Source organism: Ursus americanus, chromosome 20, assembly GCF_024610735.1.
Source record: "Ursus americanus isolate L20-20 chromosome 20, mUrsAme1.1.p, whole genome shotgun sequence".
Lineage (NCBI taxonomy): Eukaryota > Metazoa > Chordata > Mammalia > Carnivora > Ursidae > Ursus > Ursus americanus.
The window spans coordinates 38,108,800-38,132,582 of record NC_142146.1 but is presented as its reverse complement, the minus strand read 5'-3'; the positions used below and the strand labels follow the sequence as shown (position 1 = coordinate 38,132,582).

General features: G+C 39.0%; 2 protein-coding genes and 1 long non-coding RNA gene across 10 annotated transcripts in view; 2 read left to right on the top strand and 1 right to left on the bottom strand.

The window, feature by feature from the left end:
* Nucleotides 1-16,064, top strand: part of GK5 (glycerol kinase 5) — a 78,678-nt gene extending 62,614 nt beyond the window's left edge. For 2 of the 3 annotated variants that reach the window (XM_045791904.2, XM_045791903.2), the window contains 4 exons: nucleotides 3,093-3,196; nucleotides 5,493-5,552; nucleotides 6,161-6,294; nucleotides 10,004-16,064. In XM_045791904.2, the coding sequence (XP_045647860.1) occupies nucleotides 3,093-3,196; nucleotides 5,493-5,552; nucleotides 6,161-6,294; nucleotides 10,004-10,152 (447 nt within the window). In that variant the 3' untranslated portion in view covers nucleotides 10,153-16,064. Of the gene's footprint in view, nucleotides 1-3,092; nucleotides 3,197-5,492; nucleotides 5,553-6,160; nucleotides 6,295-9,034; nucleotides 9,878-10,003 lie in introns of those variants that run through there. The other variant, XM_087870246.1, reaches the window with a different exon arrangement.
* LOC123788441 (uncharacterized) lies at nucleotides 2,256-22,973 on the bottom strand. Its single transcript, XR_006778510.2, has 3 exons — nucleotides 22,886-22,973; nucleotides 21,113-21,257; nucleotides 2,256-2,520 (listed from the first exon to the last, which is right to left on the bottom strand). It is a non-coding gene; the product is annotated as an uncharacterized LOC123788441 (long non-coding RNA).
* TFDP2 (transcription factor Dp-2) overlaps nucleotides 22,436-23,783 on the top strand; it is a 188,677-nt gene continuing 187,329 nt past the window's right edge. For 2 of the 6 annotated variants that reach the window (XM_087870247.1, XM_045791908.2), the window contains exon 1: nucleotides 22,436-22,777. The gene's annotated coding sequence lies outside the window, so the exon portion shown is untranslated. The remainder of the gene's footprint in view (nucleotides 22,778-23,783) is intronic. The other 4 variants (XM_087870249.1, XM_087870248.1, XM_045791907.2 and 1 more) reach the window with 3 other exon arrangements.

Below are 23,783 nucleotides of genomic sequence, written 5' to 3'. Positions count from 1 at the left end.
AGTAGATGCATAGTGGCCGAGAGTGGTCCTGGGAAGTTCTGTCATGTGTCGTTCTGATCCCTGTGATATGGAAGCTTAAAGGTCTTCCACTGGATAGCTATAACTGAAGCTATTTGCCCAGCGCAGAGCCAGGTTTGTTACAGCAACCACAAAATTAGTAGAGAGGACTTCTCAGAACTGGTTACAGTTTAGGAGAATTTATTTACAATAGAAGGAAGGATTCAGAAGGCAGAAAGGGTTTTGAAGAAAGTCAGTAATGGGAAGGGTTTTGGTAAGAAATTATAGTAATACAAAATTGTAGTGAATTCTTACTCCATGTCAGGCACTGTTGTAAATGTCATGTATTATCTCATTTAATCCTCGGTAACTCAGTAAGGCAGAAGATACTCTTATCATCCCATTCCGAAGAGGAGGAAACAGATTTAGAGCTGTTAAATCACTTGCCTGGTCTCACACAGCTAGTGAGCAGCAGAGCTGGTTTCAGGGCCCAGGGGTTCTGATTCCAAAGTCCAGGTTCTTAACCACTGTTGTACTGGTTTATGGTATGGCATAAAATACGACACTGGGAATACAAAATAGATGCCAGAGAAGTTTGTGTTTAGGTTCACGGTTGACAAAGGACAAGAGGCGTTATCCATCCTGCAAGTCCCCAGCATATGAGGCTAAGATCCCAGTGGTGACAAGGGCCTATGGTGACAAGCAGTCTTTGCCTTGGACAGGAGTCCGCTAGGTTAGCTTAGGCCTCCAACAAAACTTTACTGAGTCCTGCCGTTCCTGGTTGGTTGCTGATCTGGGAGGCTTACTCAATGGGATTGGCAGTGACAAATTGGAAGTTGGAGACTGTCTGTCCTGGCAAGGTGTGACCAGGCCCAAAGGACCTTGCCGGTGTTTTTCCTACCATATCATCCCAAGGACAGACTCACTTGGATTGACTAATACAAGGTCATTGTAACCAAAAAGAAATTTTTAGGTTTCTATGGAATTTATTACCCCTCAAATTGGCCTGTTACTAATTAATTATAAATTATGTGCATAGTTATATTTCCAAAGGTGATTTCAGGCCAGTCATACCAGGATTTAATGTGGTATATTAGAAGAAAATATCTTTATGCAGAAAATACATAGCACACTACTAGGGACTAATTGAACTGGCTGAATCTGACCTGTCAGATTTGCAGTATTATACCACCTGATACAGGCCAGCATGACTGTATAAATAAGTTTTTACTGAGTGAATCACCAAAACGTGTTAATAAATTTGAAAAATAATCAGGATAAAGTCACAATGGGAGGAAAATCACAGCTACAGTATGGATAAGATATAAAATGGAATTTCTTCAGTTAAGTAATGAGCAAGAGTATTGTCTGTTCATTGATGGAACAAATGTGTGAGGATCCCCTCTAGGGCCAGATGCAGTGCAAGGTCCTAGAGACACATAGGAATGAGTTTCCACAGGGAAGATAGACTTTAAACAAACGTTCACACAAATATACGTGATTATAAATATATAATATGATGCGAAGCTCTAGGGTTCTGTAAAAGCGATCATGGGGGCTTGGTCTTGTCTCTGGGATCAGATGTTTTCCCGGATGGGGCGCCTGGGTGGCGCAGTCGTTAAGCGTCTGCCTTCGGCTCAGGGCGTGATCCCAGCGTTTTGGGATTGAGCCCCACATCAGGCTCCTCCGCTAGGAGCCTGCTTCTTCCTCTCCCACTCCCCCTGCTTGTGTTCCCTCTTTCGCTGGCTGTCTCTCTTCGTCAAATAAATAAATAAAAATCTTAAAAAAAAAAAAAAAAAAGAAGTTTTCCCGGAGGAATCTGAGCCAAGATTGGGAAGAGGAGTAGGATTAACTAGGAAAGAGGGTGGTAGAAAGTTTTCCAGGTAATGAGATGATGTCTCAAGGCCCTGAAGCTAGAAGGCACTTTTCCTGGGGACCACCATTTCCTGATAGCACTAGCACTTCCCTCTGTTGCGACCTTATTTCATATGTTGAAACCATTCTTCTGTCTCTTTCCTTGTGAGATTATAAGCTCTGGCAGGGGTCTTTGCTCTTCCTCTTTGTGTCCCAGAATTGTCTTGCCTTTCTGGGGATGCAAAGATGAGTACAAACTTCACCCAACAGATACGTAATTCCAGCTCAAGACTTTGGCTCTTTTATTTTTTTAATTTTTTTCTTTTTTTCTTTTAATAATAATTTGTTATTATGTTATGTTAGTCACCATACAGTATATCCTTAGTTTCTAATATAGTGTTCCATGATTCATTATTTGCAAAAAAGACTTTGGCTCCTTTAAAGTCAGAAGTTAGGCTGGGTCATTTCTCCTATTAGGCAATAAGACTATTTTGCTAAGAAATAGAAGAGTTTGGGGGCGCCTGGGTAGCGCAGTTGTTAAGCTTCTGCCTTCGGCTCAGGGCGTGATCCCAGCGTTCTGGGATTGAGCCCCACATCGGGCTCCTCCGCTATGAGCCTGCTTCTTCCTCTCCCACTCCCCAGCTGTGTTCCCTCTCTTGCTGGCTGTCTCTGTCAAATAAATAAATAAAATCTTTAAAAAAAAAAAAGAAATAGAAGAGTTTGGTTTAAATGTCTGACAACATACTAGTGTAAGTTACGACATGGAAAAACACATATTCTGCATTATAGTTTTTTATCTTAAGACTAACGTATATTTTTTAAAAAACACTCTACAAAAACAATTCTGGTGTAAAAACTTTACAGATGGAGAAAAGGGGAAATACTAGGATTGCTTTTCATTTCTTCTTGTAAAGCTAGACTTTTAATATTTTGTTACTCTGTAAAAAGAATAATATTAATAATAATAATAATTTGTTACTCTGCTTCAGTCCCTTCTCTTTGTATGAAATCAGATAGAAGGTATAGCTAAGTCTAATACCTATGTCTCAACGTTGTTTAAGTCCTATTAAAGAGTTATCCTAATAGTTGACATATTTTGGGGCTGTCATTTATTTTAAAACTACTTAACTCTAAGCATTGTTTTTTTCTACCATGGCAATGTCTTTATTGCATAATATGTCTTCAAGTCTATAGATATAATTTAAAACAATAATAAAAATTCTTCCTATCTCTTCCTTTAGGCTCCATTAAATGACCCCTGTGCATGTGCCTCTTTTATGGGTTTGAAGCCTTCCACCAATAAATACCATCTCGTACGAGCAATATTGGAGTCAATAGCTTTCAGGTACCAAAACCTGCCCTAAACTCTCCCTTCCCCATACAGTATTGCCATTTCCTTCTATTAATTTCTGCTAAACTAAATTATGAAATTTCTTAATTTTAACTGAGTATTTATACCTTTAAATTCATACTGTTTATGACATAATCTGCTCTTATTGCTAATTTCCTTAGCATCTCTTTTTTTTTTATATGTAGTAGTACCAGTACCATCTAAATTTGATATCTGAAAATAGGTGATTTTTAAAAATACAGTTGGCCCTTGAACACATGGGTTTGAACTGCGTGAGTCCATTTACACGTGAATTTTTTCAATAAATACAGTATAGTACTGTAAATGTATTTTCTCTTCCTTATGATGTTCTTAACATTTTCATTTCTCTAGCTTACTTTATTGTAAGAATACAGTATATAATGCATAGAACATACAAAATATGTGTTAATTGACTTATCAGTAGGGCTTCCCACCAACAGTAGGCTATTAATAGGTAAGTTTTGAGGCAGTCAAAATTTACACACGGATTTTTTTTTAATAATAATTTTTTATTGTGTTATGTTAGTCACCATACAGTACATCCTTAGTTTTTGATGTAGTGTTCCATGATTCATTATTTGCGTATAACACTCAGTGCTCCGTGTAATATGTGCCCTCCTTAATACCCATCACCGGCCTATCCCAGTCCCCCACCGCCCTCCCCTCTGAAGCCCTCAGTTTGTTTCCCAGAGTCCATAGTCTCTCATGGTTCATTCCCCTTTCTGTGTACCCCCGCTTCATTCTTCCCTTCCTTCTCCTACCGATCTTCCTGCTATTTCTTATGTTCCATAAATGAGTGAAACCATATGATAATTGTCTTTCTCTGCTTGACTTATTTCACTTAACATAATCTCCTCCAGTCCCGTCCATGTTGCTGCAAATGTTGGGTAATCGTTCTTTCTGATGGCTGAGTAATATTCCATTATATATATGGACCACATCTTCTTAATCCAGTCATCTGTTGAAGGGCATCTAGGCTCCTTCCACAATTTAGCTATTGTGGACAATGCTGCTATGAACATTGGGGTGCCTATGGCCTTTCTCTTCACTACATCTGTACCTTTGGGGTAAATACCGTAGTGCAATTGCTGGATCATAGGGTAGCTCTATTTTTAACTTTTTAAGGGACCTCCAAAGTGGCTGTAGCAACTTGCATTCCCACCAGCAGTGTAAGAGGGATCCCCTTTCTCCACATCCTCTCCAACATATGTTGTTTCTTGTCTTGTCAATTTTTGCCATTTTAACTGGCGTAAGGTGGTATCTCAATGTGGTTTTACACACGGATTCTTGATTTTGTGGTGGGTTAGTATCCCTAATCCCTGTGTTATTCAAGGGTCAACTGTATCTAATTTCTTAAGCATAAAAGATTTAAAATTTGGACTTTCAGAGAGTTTTGTATCCTTATCGGTAAAGGAGACTTTCAAAGGTTTTTGTATCCTTATTGACAAAGGAGAATTCTAATTATTCTAATTAATAATGCTTCCATTATATTCAAAGATTGAATCACCAAAATTATTCTTTTTGTATATTTCCCTGTGGTCTTTTCATTATGGCACAGTTGTAGTTTATTAAAGTTAAGAATGTGGCTCTCATGGGGCGCCTGGGTAGCGCAGTCGTTAAAGCGTCTGCCTTCGGCTCAGGGCGTGATCCCGGTGTACCAGGATCGAGTCCCGCATCGGGCTCCTCTGCTGGGAGCCTGCTTCTTCCTCTCTCACTCGCATGCTGTGTTCCCTCTCCCGCTGGCTGTCTCTCTGTCACATAAATAAATAAAATCTTTAAAAAAAAAAAAAAAAAGAATGTGGTGGCTGTCATGAATATGGAACATTTGGAACGTTTAAAATAAAAATGTCTGTGATTACAAAATTTATTTATTTTGTAAAAGAATTATTTATTTGATGAATTCTGTTAGATGTTATTCATGTCATGTCATCTTAATAGCTTTCTATTCAATGAATGCTTGCTTTAAATTTTTATTTGTAGGAAGGATTAAATAGGAATAGATTAAATTTATTTCTAAATGAAAAATATGCTCCTTTTATCAAGGCAAAAAGCACAAGGCCCTGAACCTCTTGCTTGTTTGAGCATTTATTATCAACTTCCAGTTAGCATAATATATTTTAATATACTGGTTTAATGTTTTCTTTTGTATATTTTATAAATATAATATAAATAAAACCGCAGTTTTTATTTTTCTAGACTGAAAAAAAGTAAGAGAATTATCATGATATGAATTTTCTCTAAATAGTTATCTTGATTTTTTTTTTACTAGAAACAAACAGTTATATGAGTTGATGCAGAAAGAGATCCATATCCCTGTGACAAAAGTCCGGTACGTAAACTCTGTTTTTAATAGAATTTAATTAGAAATTGGAAGTGAGTGGTAATTGCTATTAGTATTTTCATTATGATTATTCATGATTTCAAAACAATATTATGCCTTGTTTCTTTGCAACAAAATTCTTGGTCATAGGAATTTGGAAAGAAAAGTGAAGCTAATCTTGGATTTATGGAGAATATAACACAATGTAGAATTTAGGAGGATCCTAATATACATATGTATATTATAAACATCTTTAAAATCTCTTTTTTGGGTGTGTGGCTATCCTTTTGGCATGGAAGTGTCAAATTTTCTTTGCTGGTATGTCCAAATGAATTTTTATGTTGGCTTAGTTTACTTGGCCTATTTTGAATTAGTCTTAGGACAAACGAGAGGGTGGGAAGATTAATATTAGGGATAAGGAAAAGTGTTTGAAGATTACCTAGTGAGGACCTTTATCTTCAGGTCAATGCTAAGTGATATAATTTTGTAATTAAAAAGTTAAACTTAAAAAATAAAATCAAGAATCTAAAAAAATGTACGTGGCCCTTTTAAAAAAATTAATAATGTTTTTATGCTTCTGTTGGAGTAATTTATCTCAAATATCTTGCTCCCCACAGGGCAGATGGAGGAGTTTGTAGGAACAATTTTGTTATGCAGATGACTTCAGACCTGATTAATGCAAATATAGAGAGACCTGTCAACATAGACGTGTCCTGCCTGGGTGCTGCTTCTCTAGCTGGCCTTGCTGTTGGTATGTGTGGATTTTATAAAAGTGTGAGCTATCTCGCAAGCTGTTTCTTGCCAATGGTATTTCTCTTCCCAAATCACAGAATTATAGAATCTGGAAAACCTTTGTGTCCATTAAGCTCCATACACATATGTACATTACTCACAAAATATTCCTTTGACCTCCTCTATGGATGGATCTCCCCCCCCCAACTTCACTCCAGTCAGAATTATGAGGTGAGGAAAATTAATTTTCAACTGCTCTGTCTCCAACAAAGTGTACTTCAACAAGGTCTCTGGCTAAACTTCTTGAGTAGGTAGGCTTTTCTTTGGCATTAGAAACCGTGCCATTCTTTTACTTACTGAAAATCTGTTGAGTACCTGCTACATGACAGTCACTGCTGGGAATAAAGAGTTTAAAAGACATAGTCCCTGCTGTGGGAGTCTCTAGTTACAGTCGGACGAGTCAACCAATTATTATGCTTGTGTGATAAACCCAGCAAACAGCCATAGCTTTAAACAAATGGGAGCCATAAGAGGTGAGTCGTTCAGTAAAGAAAGCAGTTTGCGTGAATGTCCCAGCCCATTACAGTGAGTGCTGATAGGGGAAGAGCCAGAGGAAAGGCTGGAGAGGAACAGAGGTCCAGTTGTGGTAGACTCCTCATACAGAGGAGTTTGAACTTAATCGTGAAGGCACTGGTGAGCCACTGAAGAATTTTAAGCAGGGGAAGGACATGGATAGATCTATATTTGAAAAGACCACTTTGGCAATTAGTGAGAGGATTAGTTGGGAGGGTGAAGAATGGACTCAGGAAGGCCAATTAGAGGGTTCCCTAGGAAGCAGTATGTTGACTTGGGACACTGGGAGTATTTAATACATTCCTATATGGAAGGGAAGAGTTTGTACAAAACAGAACATTTTGCAGTTAAAAATTGTAGGCTAATATTTAGCATATTAAAATTAGAAATCCAAAAATTTTGAAATCTTGATAAGTTCAACTTAAACTTTATTCTACTAAAAATCTGTTAACTTTGAATAAAATTGAAGCAATCATTTTCATTTGTTCATTGATTAATGTGTGACTAATTCAAGTTGAAGAAAATAACTTTCCCTTAAGTAATCATTTCCATTTACAAATTTAATTAAATTCCTTTGTGTATTTCAACTAATACAAACTGAATACAATCGACTTTCTTTTTAATAATTTCATATGCCTAACTGAGCAAACTTAGAAGTATAACAAAGAAAATCATTTCAAGACTTAAACAACTCTTGCAAAATGAATAAGTTAAGCTTATATTTGCAGTAAATCAAATACTCATAAACATTCTGGGGCGCCGGGGTGGCACAGCGGTTAGGCGTCTGCCTTCGGCTCAGGGCGTGATCCCGGCGTTGTGGGATCGAGCCCCACATCAGGCTCTTCTGCTATGAGCCTGCTTCTTCCTCTCCCACTCCCCCTGCTTGTGTTCCCTCTCTCGCTGGCTGTCTCTATCTCTGTCGAATAAATAAATAAAACCTTTAAAAAAAATACTCATAAACATTCTGATATTGTATATAAGGTAAATAAAATTTTTCTTCACCTTTTCACCTTATAAGACTAAATATGTGATTCTCTTGAACATTTTGAATACTTTAAATAACAAACATGTACAGATTATTCTGGGTTTATTTTAAGATTTTATTTATTTATTTGACAGAAAGAGCAAGAGAGCACAAGCAGGGGGAGCAGCAGAGAGAGAGGGAGAAGCAGCCTCCCGCTGAGCAGGAAGCCCGATGCTTGATCCCAGGACCCTGGGATCATGACCTGAGCCGAAGGTAGACACCTAACCGACTAAGCCACCCGGGCGCCCCCACATACAGATTATTCTTAAACATAACATAGTGGCGGGATGCTTGGGTGGCTCAGTCAGTTAGGTGTCTGCCTTTGGCTCAGGTCATGATCCTGGGATCCTGGGATTGAGTCCCAGGTTGGGCTCCTTGCTCGGCAAGGAGCCAGCTTCTCTGCCTGCCTCTACCCCTGTGATAGATAAATTAATAAATAAATAAATAAATAAATAAATAAATAAATAAATAGTAAAATCTTAAAAAATAAAGCACATAACATCAGTGGCTTGAACTTTAGCTATTTCATTGTATCTGTACTTAATTTCAAACCTTTCCAATACAAAAAGACTTCACTAACTACAGGACTTCACTAACTACAGGGAGCAATTTTATCGTCTCAGAAAAGCTGAGATTTCTGGCTAGATTGCTTCTCTTTCAGGAATCTGAGTCTTGAAGGCTATGCACATCCTCCGTTTTTTCAAAATTCACCCAGGTAATGAGTCTATTTGATAACATATTTAATAAAATTACTTTAAACAATATGTATGTCCTGTGGTGCCTGGGTGGCTTAGTCAGTTAAGCATCTGACTCTTGATTTCAGTTCAGGTCATGATATCAGGGTTGTAAGATCAAGCCCTGTGTTGGGCTCCATGCTCAGCGCGGAGTGCTTGAGATTCTCTCTCTCCTTCTCCCTCTGCCCCTCCCCCAGCCACACTCTAAATAAATAAATAAGTAAATAAATAAAATCTTCAAAAAACTATGTACACCTTGAAGAGTAAATAATTAATTCTGGAAATACGGATTTTAAGAATGTGCTTGTTTTCATGACTAGACTTATCTAACTTTGTATACTAATAACTATTTTTAGTCTTTTAATAACTTCTATAAATCAATATCTTTAAATATAGATAAATCTAAAATTCTTGACTTTGTCAATTAGAAAGAATGTGACCTGACAGAAAATTTGAGAGGAAGGAATTTTGTGTCTGCTTTATTGGTAAGAGAAAATATACTTCAAGAAGACTTGTCAACTATGTTAGTACTTCAGAGTAAGTGAAATATACCAGGTTAATTAATAAGACCCCTCGACCATTTCAGACTACTTATGGTCATAGTTATAAATGTGTTTTCTTACTGCTTTTTATTATAAATCACATGATCCTCATTGTGAAGAACAGTGTATGCCAGTGCGATATTATCATGAAGTGGGATTTAAATGACTTGTATGAAATAAAGTAGTTTGAAAAAGAAACTGCTTATTATATTCAGTCCCAGCTTTGAAATTATGCGTATCCCAGGGAGTTGCCTCTAACCTCAAGATATATGACAAAAATCCTGATTTATTTTTGTTTTTTTTTAATTATGTAAAAGGAAAATATACAATTTCTTACTTGTTTTCTTTTCTTCATAGCAAGTCACAAAATTAAATGATGATAGGGTGAGGTTGATCTAGAAATGGTTCGGTGCCCTGCCACACAGAAATAAAGCTGACAGAAACCAAAGGATTTTAAAATCCTGGTGTATTTATTCCCAGGGATAGTCAATCTAACGAAATTCAAAAGCACCAAAATATTTTCAATTGTGCTTTAAAACAATAGTTGTTGGTATGCCTGGGTGCCTCAGTCGTTAAGCATCTGCCTTCGGCTCAGGGCATGATCCCGGGGTTCCTGGGATGGAGCCCTGCATCAGGCTCCCTGCTCCGCTGGGAGCCTGCTTCTTCCTCTCCCACTCCCCCTGCTTGTGTTCCCTCTCTCGCTGGCTGTCTCTATCTCTGTCGAATAAATAAATAAAATCTCTCTAAAAAAAAAAAAAGTTGTTTACCTGTGCACCAGCTTGCATAGGTTGGTGGATAGACTTTATGGACTCCTTATTTGCCTTAAAATTTGAGAGTAATTTTTTCTATCTGTAGGGTTTTGGACTGATAAGGAGGAACTAAAGAAACTGAGGCAAAGTGAAGTGGTTTTCAAGCCACAGAAGAAATGGCAAGAATATGAAATGAGTATGGAAAACTGGGTCAAAGCAGTGAAACGCTCCATGAATTGGTATAACAAGATGTAGCGCTAACTGGAACGGCTGCAACCATATACGGCTGGCTGATACGACATGCAGATGAGACACAGCTCAGGGATAAAACCCAATACGACGATGACTGAGCATTTCAGATGAGCTTTGCAACCTGAGAGAAAAAACATTGCTTTTTTGAATACAAAACAAAATCCCTCATTTTTAAATCTAAACCTTGGTAAGATTGTAAGGCAACAGTACCTCAAAACTTTATATCTTCTGTTTTGTAGCAAATTCCAAAGGACGTTAGCCATTTCTAGCCATATTTTGACAGCTGTGGGTCCTCCCCGTTTTTATACTGGGTCAGCGATACATACAAACATAATGGTTTACTATCTGAGTTAGTAGTTCTGGGTCAAGCACCATTCATGTTTTGTTCCAAAATTAAGTGACAAGTGTTCCTTTAATTATTTAAGATTAAGTAGGCTATATGAAGTTCACATAGCTATAAAGAAAGAATAACTGAGGAAATGTGGAGTTTTGCAACATTAATATTTTATATTTAAAACCATAATTGTTCAATACTCTATCCAAATATGAGCTCGATACGCCCCTCTCGGATGGGCTTATTGTTAGTCAATTCTTTCTTTTATTGGGCTTAAAGACACTCACTGCCTTAATTTTTCCTTGGTTAACCAAAATCTGAGCATTCTTTTTGTATTGAAAAAATAACTTTAGTGAATGAAACTACAAAGGATAATGATTCATAAAGAACAAGAAAATATTTTCTTTCTCAAATGGGATTTCTTTCGAAAACTTCTGGCTAAAGTGTAACATCCCATTTTTTACAAAATGCAGGTAGTGGATAGAAATCTTGCTTTTCTCTTCCCGTTCTTCATCTTTGTTGTTGAGATGCTTGCATAAATGTCTTTTGCTTTAAATTAAGTGCCTAACTGACAGAACTTAATTTGAAGAAAGTGCCCTAATTCTTCATTGGTGACGTGGGAATTGCCTTCATTGGGGTACTTTACTTCCGCAGGTATCTTTTACTTCAGTTCAATCTACTCATCTCTGTGAGACAGGAGCAGTAGGTAGCTGCCAGAGGTAATGGGGGCGTGTTCATGCAAACGATTGCCTTGCAGTTACGGGGCGGAGCTCCGCAGAGAGGGACAGGGACAGTTCCACATTCTCAAACTTTTGTGATAGAAACAAATGTAAAGGAATCAGAGTTGTGAGTAGCTCTGGGCTGGTGTAAAACTGTCCTATGGCACCAGACTACCCTCCAACTTGTTCTCATGTAATTTGCCCCTCCCTCCACTTGGGCTAGGTTCCATTTCGATTTCCAGATGAATTTATTTCCCTCTTGGTCAGGCTTTGTGACATAAAGATCTACTGTTATAGAGCTAGTTGTTAAATACTAATGTACTTTAAAAAGTGACTGTTAGAGGGATTTTTGTTGTTGCCATCATATATGTCCATTTCAGGGACAGATAGCTAGAACTAGGGGTCACACTGCATTTCTGCAAATTCCATTTCAGTGAAGTTTGTCTTCTTGAAGTATTAACATTTTTGATAGAATCATAATAGCCAATATATAGTATCATTAACTCCATTAATTAAGATTTGGAATTTTTTTTGTGAAGTGGAGGTATTTTGTTTACGGTAACAAGTCAGATTACATTATGTAGATAATATTCTTCTTTTTAATTCTTTTCATTTTTCTTACGTCCCTTTTACAAAGCTTAGTGACCAATTGTAGGCCCTTTTATCAAAATCAGATCACGTGTAAGCTGCTCTGTTGTTTTACTGTTTCTTATAGATTCTGCTTCTCAGAGGGTATGATTTCATAGGAAAGAATTGTCTCTTTGTGTTAGGATATACTGAATTGTAATATTATTAATACTTAAAATTTGTTGGCTCATTTCTTTTTCACATTCTTCTTTCTCATCATCAAACACAAAATAAAGGATAAATACCTTTTAGATAATGTGAAAAAGTAACTGTGAACATGTTTCATCGGAATTGAGCATCTCCTCAAAAATCAGTGGCTAGTTTTTTCTTCTGTTAGTCTAGAATTAATCTTTTATTTTTACTACTTCTGGCTTTTTTAGTGACACAGTTTAGTAAATCTTTTGCCAGATTTGACCTAAATCAGAAACGTGACCACATTTGCTTTTGTGGTTGTAGAAACAGTTGATATTCAAAATCAGTTGAGCAAAAAAATTGTGCTACGATTTCTCAGCATGTTCTATTTTCCCATTATGGATCAACCAGATATTTTTAGGAGGTCTGTAGCTATCTTATCAAGGAGGAGAATGTTTCTGTACAATCCTTCTTGAAGTGGTACTAATTTCTTTCATACCTAGACTTACCGATTTTAAATTTTTTTATATCCTACCATAATACGGTTTCTCAGTCTCAGCATTATTGACATTTGGGACAGGTAGTTCTTTGTTTTGGGACGTTGTGCTATGCAAGATAGGGTATTTGGCAGCTCAACCTGCTAGCTACCAGCAGCATCCCCTAGTTGTTGTGGTCAAAAATGTCTCGTAACACTGCCAAATGGCCCCCAGGAGGCAGTATCACCTCCAGTTGAGAACCACTAATTTGGACTATTAGAAGAAAGTTAAAGGCTCAGCAAATGTAGTGTGTCTATCATGCTCCTTTTCTCTCTGCCTCATTTTACCTTAGGAAATCGTTGTTAGCAAAAAGAGGTGGTTGTATCTTAAAACAAATAGGGTTTCTACTTTCCCAGTTAATGAGGGGAAAAAAAAATCTGATTTTACCCACTCACCCCCATCCTCATGCCTGCCTCCTCTGTGGTCTTAATGAGTGGTTTATGACTTCAGCATAGGATTAATGTAGTCTGCAGGGCATCTTGATTTGATCTGCCTTTTTGGCTTCCTTTGCATCTATGAACAAAGGAGATGATCACTCTCTTTTATCTGCCTCTGTGCAAGACTCCCATCAAACTGGAAGTTCCCCAAAAGCAGAAACCATGGCTACTTCCACAGAACTTAACTCTGTGCCTTCCTATTGGTGAGGTGAATTTTTACTTTATAAGTGCAACTTTTGTTTGCATATATATATTTTATCCTTGATTTACATACATTTGTTGATAGGAAGCAGCTTATATTTGTTGCAAGTAAAATATGTTTTGTTGGATTAAGAAGGACAACAGTTGACCCTTGAACAACATGGGTATGAACTGTGCAGGTCCACTTATATGCAGATTTTTCCCATAAATATATGTACTGTAAATGTAATTTCCTTACGATTTTTTTTTTAAGATTTTATTTATTTGACAGAGAGAGAGAGGGAACACAAACAGGGGGAATGGGAGAGAGAGAAGCAGGCTTCCCGCTGAGCAGGGAGCCCGATGCAGGGCTTGATCCCAGGACCCTGGGATCATGACCTGAGCCGAAGGCAGATGCTTAACGACTGAGCCACCCAGGCGCCCCACCTTACGATTTTCTTAATAACATTTCCTTTTCTCTAGCTAACTTTACTATAAGAATACAGTGTGTAATGCATATAACATACAAACCGTGTTAATCAACTGTTCATATTATCAGTAAGGATTCTAGTCAACAATAGGCTATTAGTAGTTAAGTTTTGGGGGAGTCAAAAATTATATACAGATCTTTGCGCAGAGGGTCAGCACTCCTAACCCCTGTGGTGTTCAAGGGTCAGCTTATGAGAGCTAGAATCTTCCTTGCTTATTTTTAAATTCTTCATATATTTATGTATTTGCATATGTATTTGTGTAAAGATACACATCTATAAACACACATGGTTATATCAACTTTCTAAGGTATGGTTAAAGCCTTCCCGTTCACAGGTTTTGTGTATTTGACTATAGACGGCTTGAATCTTAAGTTACTTCAGAAACATCCCCTTCTGCAGAGGACTTATACTGGGGACCAGTCTTTAATTAAAAATAATCTAACCCAGGACTTTGGCAAGAATTTTATAATTCTCTGAAGAGAGGACCCTGGAGTTCTTCAACTTGAAGTGATTCTTGAGTTGTCCAGACATAGCCTGGAAGTCTTGAATCTACCCCAAAGGACTCTGAATCCCTTTGGGAAATCTAGATCATGTTCCTCAGTTAGAATTAAAATATACTCTGGACCTACCTGGTTCCAGAATCACCTTCTTGCATACCCAATGCTGGGTCATCTGGTTCAAACCAGTCAAAGTGGTAACCCCAAGGAAGTCAAGTAGGTGATCCTTGCTTGTTTTTAAGTTTTGGAGCCTCATAGCCATAAATATTTTGGTACCAGCACTGGTTCTAAGTCACTGACTATAGTGTCACCATATTCCCATGGGACTCTTGCCCTTAGGGTAATGTAGGAATGATCTTGGGAGTGGGAACGTTAGAGACCGGAACCTGAAGAATCAGATATTTCTGAAATTCTCCGTATGCTATTTCTACTGCCTTTCCCTCCTTTATTATAAATGTGGTTTATTAAGATGGCTATGTCTGTATAGATATCTATACTATTCAGAAAATAAATGATGTAAGGTTACAGTTAAATGAGCCATATCTTTACAAGAAACTTCCAAACTGTTCCAGAGTAGCTGTACCATTTTACATTCCAACCAGCAATGTATGAGTGATCCAGTTTCTCCATATCCTTACCAGCATTTGATGTCACAATTTTTTATTTAGCTACTGTGATAGGTGTGAAGTTTTCTCACTGTGGTTTTAATTTGCATTTCCCTAATTAATAATGATGTTTAACATCTTTCCATGTGCTTTTTTGTCATCTGTTCATCCTCTTCAGTGAAATGTCTGTTCATGTCTTTTGTCCATTACTAATTGGGGTGTTTGCTAAATGAGCCATATCTTAACATGAATATCTTTTTTAAAAACTTTTTAAAATCAATATGGTGACTTAAAAAATCATCAAGTAGCATTTCTAAATCCTTCTAGGCAAAGTATATACAGCACTTGAATGTGATTTTATAATGTACTGAGCAGAAGAGTTCTCACATTCCTTCTGTGCTAATACCGTATAACAGCAAAAAAGTTTCGAAGATACTTTTACCTAGAATGTTAAGTAGGGTGTACAAATACATATTTTGTCCATAGCTATCATAATGTTTGTAATCTCTCTTATTTAAAATAAGCTGACTTGTTTTTCAGAATGATTTTGTGGAAAATTGATTTGAAATTTTCCTATTTGTGCAAGATAATATATTTTCTAGTTCATATGCATCAGTAAATTTATAATCTTATTCCTCTGATGTTCTTTACAAATTTCATAGTTTTATGAAATAGTCTTTGAGAACCTCATAAATCAATGTTGAGATCTACAAATACAATCTGGGATGCATAGCAATAGAAATGTGTATGTGAATTTTTCCCTTATCTTTTTTCTACTTTACTTTTGGATTTGTTTCTTAATTTTACCTGGAAATTCTTATTTAACACTATTTCCCGTTTTGGTTTCTGCATATAAGAAGGTCACAGACAAATTGGGGCACCTGACTGGTTCAGTTGGTAGAGCATGCAACTCTTGATCTCGGGGTTGTGAGTTTGAGCCCCACATTGGATATAAAGATTACTTAAAAATAAAATCTTAAGAAAGGAAAAGAAAGTCATAGAGAAATAAGCATATATTAACTACAAGATAAATTTGAGCTTGATATGGTTAGAGAAGAAAGGTGTTCTGTAACCTTGACTCTAGATCTTGTTAGGCTTATCATTCATATTGTACATTATTGCACAAGGGAAATTACTAGAGAAGAGGATTAATTCTTTGTGGTGGGAAAAATGATATAATTTGTTGTGAAAGTATATTGTATTTTTAAATACTTAGAAAGATTTTAAATAACAAGGAAAAATAATTTCAAATACTAACATGATAGAACTAACCTAGCAGTTGTTAAAAATCCCTTCTGAAAATTATCTAAAATTATTTGGGAAACTACAATAAAACAGTAAATGATTTTTTTCTATACATATTATGTATTAAGGCCATTTTTATTTAGTGTTTCTCTGTTCATTGCTTCGGGTTTGCACACATGCACAGCAACATCTGGATGGTGAAGGATTCAGTCAGTCTGGATTCCATTCCCTGACCATGGTGAGGCCCATGGTATCATTCCAAAGTAGGAAATTTGAAGGATGATAAACATTCACTTATTAGAAGGAAGAGAGGGGTTTTCTTTTAATTTAATTTTAGGTCAAAGTAATATTAGTCTAAGGAGGATAAGGAAGGGGGGCATTATGGAGATATGTGGAGCTGGCTTTTCTAAAATTTATTTTATAGCGATATTTCTAAAGAATCTTGCAGTTGTAAAAAATTGTAGGAAAAAGGGATGGTAGGGAGTAATAATGGATTTTTTGCTACTTAGAAAAAGAAACAACCCATCAAAAGGTGGAGATTGTAGGGAGGATACATTAGATTTGCTAATTCCCCTTCCCCCTCACCCACCACCTGGGCAAGAACCTTAGCTGCTGGATCCCAGGGAATTCTCATATCCTCTAACCCAGTCCATGAGGCTATGATCCTGTCTCTCCGAGAAAGTCCAGTCTCTGTCAGCATCTCAGCTTCATCAACAAACACTGTCAAAAACTGAGAAGAGTTTGAAATTTTGCTCTACTTGGAAACTAATAAGTTAGGCTCCCACAGTTCCATGGATATTGGTAGAAGATAGGAGACTCCTGGGTCAGAGATTAAGGACTTCATTACTCATAGGCATAGCAAACATCACACTCTTCATATTTGCATTGGTTTCCTGTGCTTCTCAGCTCCTACATGGAGCGATCCAGATTGATGCTGTGAACGCATGAATCTGTGGTACAGCTGAGGAATCTCAAGCTTAGGAAACTTGAGTCTTTTGTAATGGGCTGCAAGTGTATGTGTCAGATGCTTGCTCTACATATGCTTGCCCTGGAGGGAAGTCTTACATTGAACAGTAAACAAAACTGCCCTCTGGAGGAAGACACATATTTTGCAACAAAGGCCTCAGTGCATCTGCTTGCAAGATAAGCAAAAATGAGAGAGCCACGTAAAATGGACTCTCAACAATAAATTCATTATCTTGATTATGGCAGTGGTTTCATAGGTGTATACATGTGCCCAAACTCACAAAATTATTTACTTTTTGCACAGTTTATTGAGGGTCAGTTTCACTTCAACACCATGGGAGGAAGAAAAGTCTGAAATAGCTTGTAGGGACCAGTAGCCTTAGTGCCACCAAAGTCCTTTTCAGAAAAGCAGAATTTCAGGCCTCATTCCAGATCTTCTAAATCAGATTCTGTATTTTAATAAGATCCCCCAGTGTTTAGTTTTTTAGCTTTTTATTTTGAAATAATTTTAGACTTAACAAAAGTTTGTGAAAATGGCACAGAGCTCCCCTCATCACTCAGCTTCCCCTAATTAACATCTTACATAACATAATATAATCACCCAAACCAGGGAATTGACATTGATGTAAGAGGATTAACTAATCTACAGATCTTAGTTGAATCTTGTCAATTTTCTAACTACTGTCCTTTTTCTGGCTCAGGATTTAATGAAGGATCCCACATTGCATTTATTTTCATGTCTCCTTAGTCTCCTCCAATCTGACAGTTCCTCAGTCTCTTTTTTTCTTGACATTTTTAAAGAGTACTGGCAGTTTATAGAATGTCCCTCAATTTGGGATAGTCTGATATTTTCTTGTGATTAGGTTAAGGTTCTGAATTTTTGTTACAACTTTGCAGAAGCGATGTGGCCTTCCTAGTGCATTCTATCAGGAAGACATATCAATATGTCTTCTTATTGATGATGTTAACCTTGATACTTGATTAAGGTGGTATCTGCCAAGTTTTCCATCATGAGGTTACTATTTGCCCCTTTGTAACTAATAAGCATCTTGTGAGGGGATTGTTTTAGACCAATGTAAATACCCTGTTTCCCATCACACTTTCACTCACTAGTTTGAACATCCATGGTTCTTGCTGGCAACAATCATTCGTGTACTATTTGCCTAATAATGGTGATTTTCTATTTACATTATTTCTTTACATTTATTCATTGGAATTCTACCATAAGGAAGAACTGTCCCTTATCTTTATTTATTTATTTATTTATTTATTTATTTATTTATTTATATCAGTATTGGTCATCTTTTGGTCCACTTCACATCCTCTTGGCCCACCTTTTTATTCCAGTTGTTACAGCTATCACCTGCCCAGGTATAACCTGACATCACCTTGCATCACTGTAACTCCTGTTTTCTGGGCTGGGATTTCTCTGCCTCCCAGCTTGGAACTGATTTGAATCTACTCTGTCATTGTCACCCATGGTCAAACGAGGAGGTGCTAGAGAGCTGACACCCTACGGTGCAACTTGTAAACAATGGGGATGAGAACCAGTGTATAAACATGCTCCTCTTCAGTTCCTTAAGTGGACAATTCTGAAGTGTGTTCTTCACAGCTTCTTGCAGTCTCCTGCTGCAGCAAGCCTCAGTGGCCTTGAGCAGGTGATCATCTCAGAAACACAGCTTGGATTGGCTTTTCCCCCTTCATGTTTCAAGCTTCCCAGCCCCTACTCCTGTTCCTTGGAATCATTCCCAAAATAAACCACCTGCGCAGAATTTGCCTCAGAGCGGGGAGTGGGGAAGGAGAACAAGCAAAGATTTGTGTATTACCCGTCATTAAATACTTTGACTCTCACCCCAGGGCCTAACTAAAACCCTATGGAAACCCTCACATCTACAAAGGAGAGGTGTACAAGTATATTCTTAACAGCAGAATAGAAAAAGAAAAAAAACCCAAATGTCTATCAGTAAGAGAATGGATTATATAAATTTTGTTATTTTTCACATCAGTGAAAATGAATGAATTACATCAAGACAGATGACTCAAACAAAATGAGCTAATAATAATAATAATTTGCAGATGAGTAATAAAGTTTGACCCCAGATATATGTAGTTCAAAAACATGCAAAACTAAACACTATATTGCTTGGAGTTAAATACATATGTGTTAAAATTGTCAAGAATACCAAGAAGATTGTAATTCAGGATAGGGTTATTACGGGGAGGGAAAGGCAGAGGGGTCACATTGGGGAGGCACACACAGAGCTCTAGTGATGTCAATAGTCTATTTCTTAAGCTGGTACATGAGGATTTGTCATTATTCCTTATACTTTACATTTATATTTTTAGAATAAATAAAATATAAAAAGATTTTAGGTTCGATATTAAGAAGAGATTAGTTTTATTAAGGGTGACTGTGAAATCCTTCCACTGGCCTAACCAACTAAGTCATTCCAGAAATGAACTCAGGAAAGTGTTGTGTCCCTGGCTAAGGAAATTCCAAGGCTTAGAGGACAATCTGGAAGGCAAGGCCTTGATTTAACACATTTTTCTTTTAAGTGTTATTTCTTTTGTCAGTCACTGGATGGATTAGGTGTGAAAACAGGATGCTGTTTTTAAAAAAGTCCATATCTGCAACTGTCCAGACAACTGCACATCCTTTTGTATAATAAAAACCTGTTTTTATTATATTTATAGTTTAGTAACACCTGTTAGCCCAAGTGTAGTGCTTGGTGTGGCAGCGCCAGCACCCGGTGGGAGCTGATCAGAAATGCAGCCTCTACACCCCACCTCAGACCTACCGATTCAGTCCGAATTTTAATAAGATCTCAAAGTGATTCCTGTGCACATGAAAGCTTGACAGGCACTAGTCCAGAAGTCCTCTAGCTGCGCCTACAGAAAGCAGCCTTCACCACCAGGAGAGGGGGCAGCACATGCAAGTTCCTCAGGTTTAACTGTGACAGATCTGTGTCTTCCGTGGCCCTCTCTTTGTTGGCCCACGTATAAGTAGAGACTTTCAGTTATGATTCTTTCCTCTTTCCAACTGTGCTGTGCTGTGGCACTCTCATCCATTCAATAAAAACTTACTGAGCTTCTCTTAAGAACGGAGGATAGGGTAGTGAATAGGATGGCATGGCTCAGAATATCAAGGAATTTACAAGGTACAGATACTAAATGAGTAATTACAAGTTTGATGAATGTTAAAGACAAAGTTTAATGGGAAAAGAGCTGGAGATGGGGAATCAGAGGAAGCTTTACAGAAGAAAGTAATCTCAGCTTAGATGAGAAGGCACATGTAGGTGAGATGTGGGTGAACTGGGGGATTATTCCAAGCACAAGGAATACCCATGTATGGAGCTCTTTGGGCATTTATATGTGTATATCCCATGCCTTGCACTGTTCTTGACATACAATAAGTACTTAATAAGTGTTTGCAGAATCAGTGTGTGTTCTGTCATATTTCAGACATCTACTCTCTGGCATGGGAGATAGTGGAAGCTTTATTTTCCTTTTCAAAGGAAATAAGATCCCTTAATGGGGAAATGAGAAGGAAGAGAGCTGAGTGTTGTGCAAATTGCTAAATTGGAACTGTGAGTGGGAATGAGAAATTGATTTACATGAATTTTCCTCCCTGAAGCAACTTGACAATTTATTCTGTTCTGGAGAATTTTCAGTTTTTGGCTTCAAAACCAAGCTGTTCTTTATTCTGAATTTCTTGGCCTGCTGTGAAACTAGCATTTAGTGTCTTTTACAGCATACCCTGATTAGGTCATGGAAATTCACAGCTAGATCAAACCAGTATATGGAAAATTTGAAACTTTCACTGCCCATTTTACTTCACGGTATTGGAAGGTGTTATGAAACATTGACTTTTAAATCACTTTTTTCAAAAGCAGTATTATTTAATGATCATAATTGCCATCATTTATTGAACACTTACTATGTGTATTACAGAGCAAAATCCTCATATTAGCTCTACAAGAGAGTAAGTTGAGCCATATGAATATTGCCAAATATTAGCAATTCATATGGTTCAACTTAATTTTGTCTTCAGACTCTCATCTTAGAAATTTATTAAAGAGGTTAGAGAATCACTGACAGCCATAGCCCTCCTCCAAAATTAAGCACTGAGTTTTTGTTACAGATACGGAGATCCTGAAAGAGTTACAGCTCCTTAATAACATCCACCCGTCTTACCCCCATTAGTCCAAGTGCTCTGTGTGTCTACCGTGGTCGTTTACACATCCGTACTGAAGTGGTTTACAGTCCATTTCTCCTGCTCAACTAAGTTTCTTGAGGGTGGAGGTTTTTTTCTGTCTTGCCCATTTTTCTTTCATTGTGCCTAGAGTGTTTGAAAAGAATTTGTTAACTTGAAACCTTAACAAAACTTCTGTGGAAACTTAATAAATACTATTGATTTATTACTGGAAAATGCATGGTAATCCCACCATTGGGGCTTTTGCATTTTAGAATCAGTCCAAAGAGTACTGCATTTGGCATTCTGGAACTCCTAGGAGTTTATCTATGTACAATTACGTAGAAATTGGTTCTCCACCCCACCCTGGGGGAAAAGTCCAAAGGTGCTCTCTCGCTTCCCTCACCTCCTTTAGATATTTCCTTAAATGGCATCTTTTCTGCTGCCTTCCCTGAGCACCCTATTTAATACAAGCCATCCCTCAAACACCTTTTCTGCTTATTCCCCTCCCCCATGGCACCTATCATGTGATAGTTTACATTTTGCTTATTCTGCATATTGTCTTTCCCACCCCCCTTTAGAACGTAAGCTCATAAGTGATTTTTCACATAGGCACTGAATAGATAAAATGTTTTAATTTTGAACAAAATGGGACAGGTATTTGGGGGTGTGGGCCGCAATTTTCTCTTCAGCTTCTAAATGACATGGTGACCTGGCCTGGTTTGCATCTTATTTGCCTGGGTATTGAAGAACCCACAATCCCAGTGGTCTGTAATCCATTGTCTGGATAATTAATTACGGGGTGCCCCACACGTGGCCTCAAAGTCACTTGTCCCCACCCTCCTCCTCGCTGCTCCCCGGGGGGCCAGGCATCAAAGGCCTGGGGACGCAGATATAACCGCCTTAGTTCCTTTTTTTTTTTCCAAGGGAGATGGGGTTTTCCTGGTTCGGGCCTGGGGGATGGGGTTGGATGGAAAAGTCAAGATTCTGACCCAAGCCCGCGAGAAGGGATGGGGGGAATGGGCGTGTCTATAAATTTTAGGCCTCAGGCCTGCAGCCGGCACCGCAACCGCCTGGAAAGCGGAGTGTTGGGGTCCAAGCGGGGTACCCATTGGGAAGCCGGCAAGAAACTGGAGACCCAGGCGGAGCGCTTGAGGTCCCGCCCCTTCACCTCGCCGCCCCCTCCTCTCTTTGGGAGGCCTGGGGGCGGGGTTTGTTTACTCCTTGCACGCACCGCCGACCTGACCAATCCGTGGGGAGCGGCGCCTTACGTCACTCATGCCGAGAGCCAATCGGAGCTCACCGTGCTGCTCCGCCGCCAAAGCTTGCGCGGGGGAAGCGGGGCAGTGGCTGGGTTGGGTGAGGGCGGACGAAGCAGCCTGTGATCTGAGCTGCAGCCGCTGCTGCTTCTCGGCACGCGGGCGCGCTCTGAACCTTCCTTTTTGGGCAGGCTCGCGGGCGCATGCACGGTCGGCGTCCCAGGGCCTCGAACTCCAGGGCCTCCACTGGGCAGGCCGCGGATCGCCCACCCCTTCCCCCAGTGTGAGTCCGCCGGGACCCGGCCGCCGCCGAGCGCGGGCGCCACAGGAGCGGCGGCGCCAAAGCCGCGCCCCAGGCTCGGAAGAACAGCCCTGAGTGGCCGCCTCGTCCTCTGCAGCCGAGCGGCGGTAAGGTCCAGGGCGAGGGCGCGGGCCCGCGTGCCGAGGGCCTCTGGACCCGGCCCCTCGTGTTCCCGGGCAGGTTTCCCTCCCTGTGCCTCGGGGCCCCCTCGTTACCGCGAGTTCCATCTGTTTATTCCCACGCGTTCTCCCAGGCCTGGCCGAGTAACCCCTGAGTGTTGGGGGGGGCGGGGGAGAGTTGGAAACCGGAGAGCCCCCCTCCCCCGCCCCATACACACACAGCAAATTGGGAGGAGGCAGCGTCCCCGTGTCATGCCTCGTGGAAGAGAGGAAGGGTTGCTTTCTACTTTCTCGGTCTGTTCAGGTCTTCAGGGCAGAACGATGGCTTCTAAGTCTGGTTTTCTGACTTTTCCGCCTTTCATGACTCACACGCCTCCATCTGTCTCTGCCAGGTGTATTTCAGAGCTACAAAGCTTTCTACGCTTGAAAAAACCTCATATCCCGCAAAAGGGAACTTTTTTCTAAAGTAGAGGATCGCTTTTGGGGCCCATACTCCTTTGAGAATTTCCAGAGAGCTAAGATAAAGTATCTCTTCATCCACAGAAAAGTATAAAGGTTTTGTAGGATCTCTCCGAGACAGAGTCAACTAAGTGGATGAGCGCTCAGTCTCTGGTACCAGTTTGTGTTATCTTGCATGGCGTGGTCTCAGTTTCTTCATCTGTACAATAGTAGTAACTGCCTATTCCAGGTGTTTCGAGGAGTAAATGGACCAGTCCGTGGAACGCATTTGGAACCGAGCTCACCACATATTAAGTGCTCTGCATGAGTTAGGCATTTTTATTATGGTCTACCGTGAATGCCGGTTCAGAAAAGTGCCCCGTATGGTTGTTTCTCTTTTTCTGTTGAAACAGTTAACAGGCTCATCCCTTTTCATATTTACTGCTGAAGCTCCCTTTGAGCCTTTGATACGTTTCTCTTCCTCATTCTATCTCAGAGGGCTCAGACTCCCTGTCCCACTTATTTGCTCTCTTTTTAGTAAGTCAGTAGCTCATTC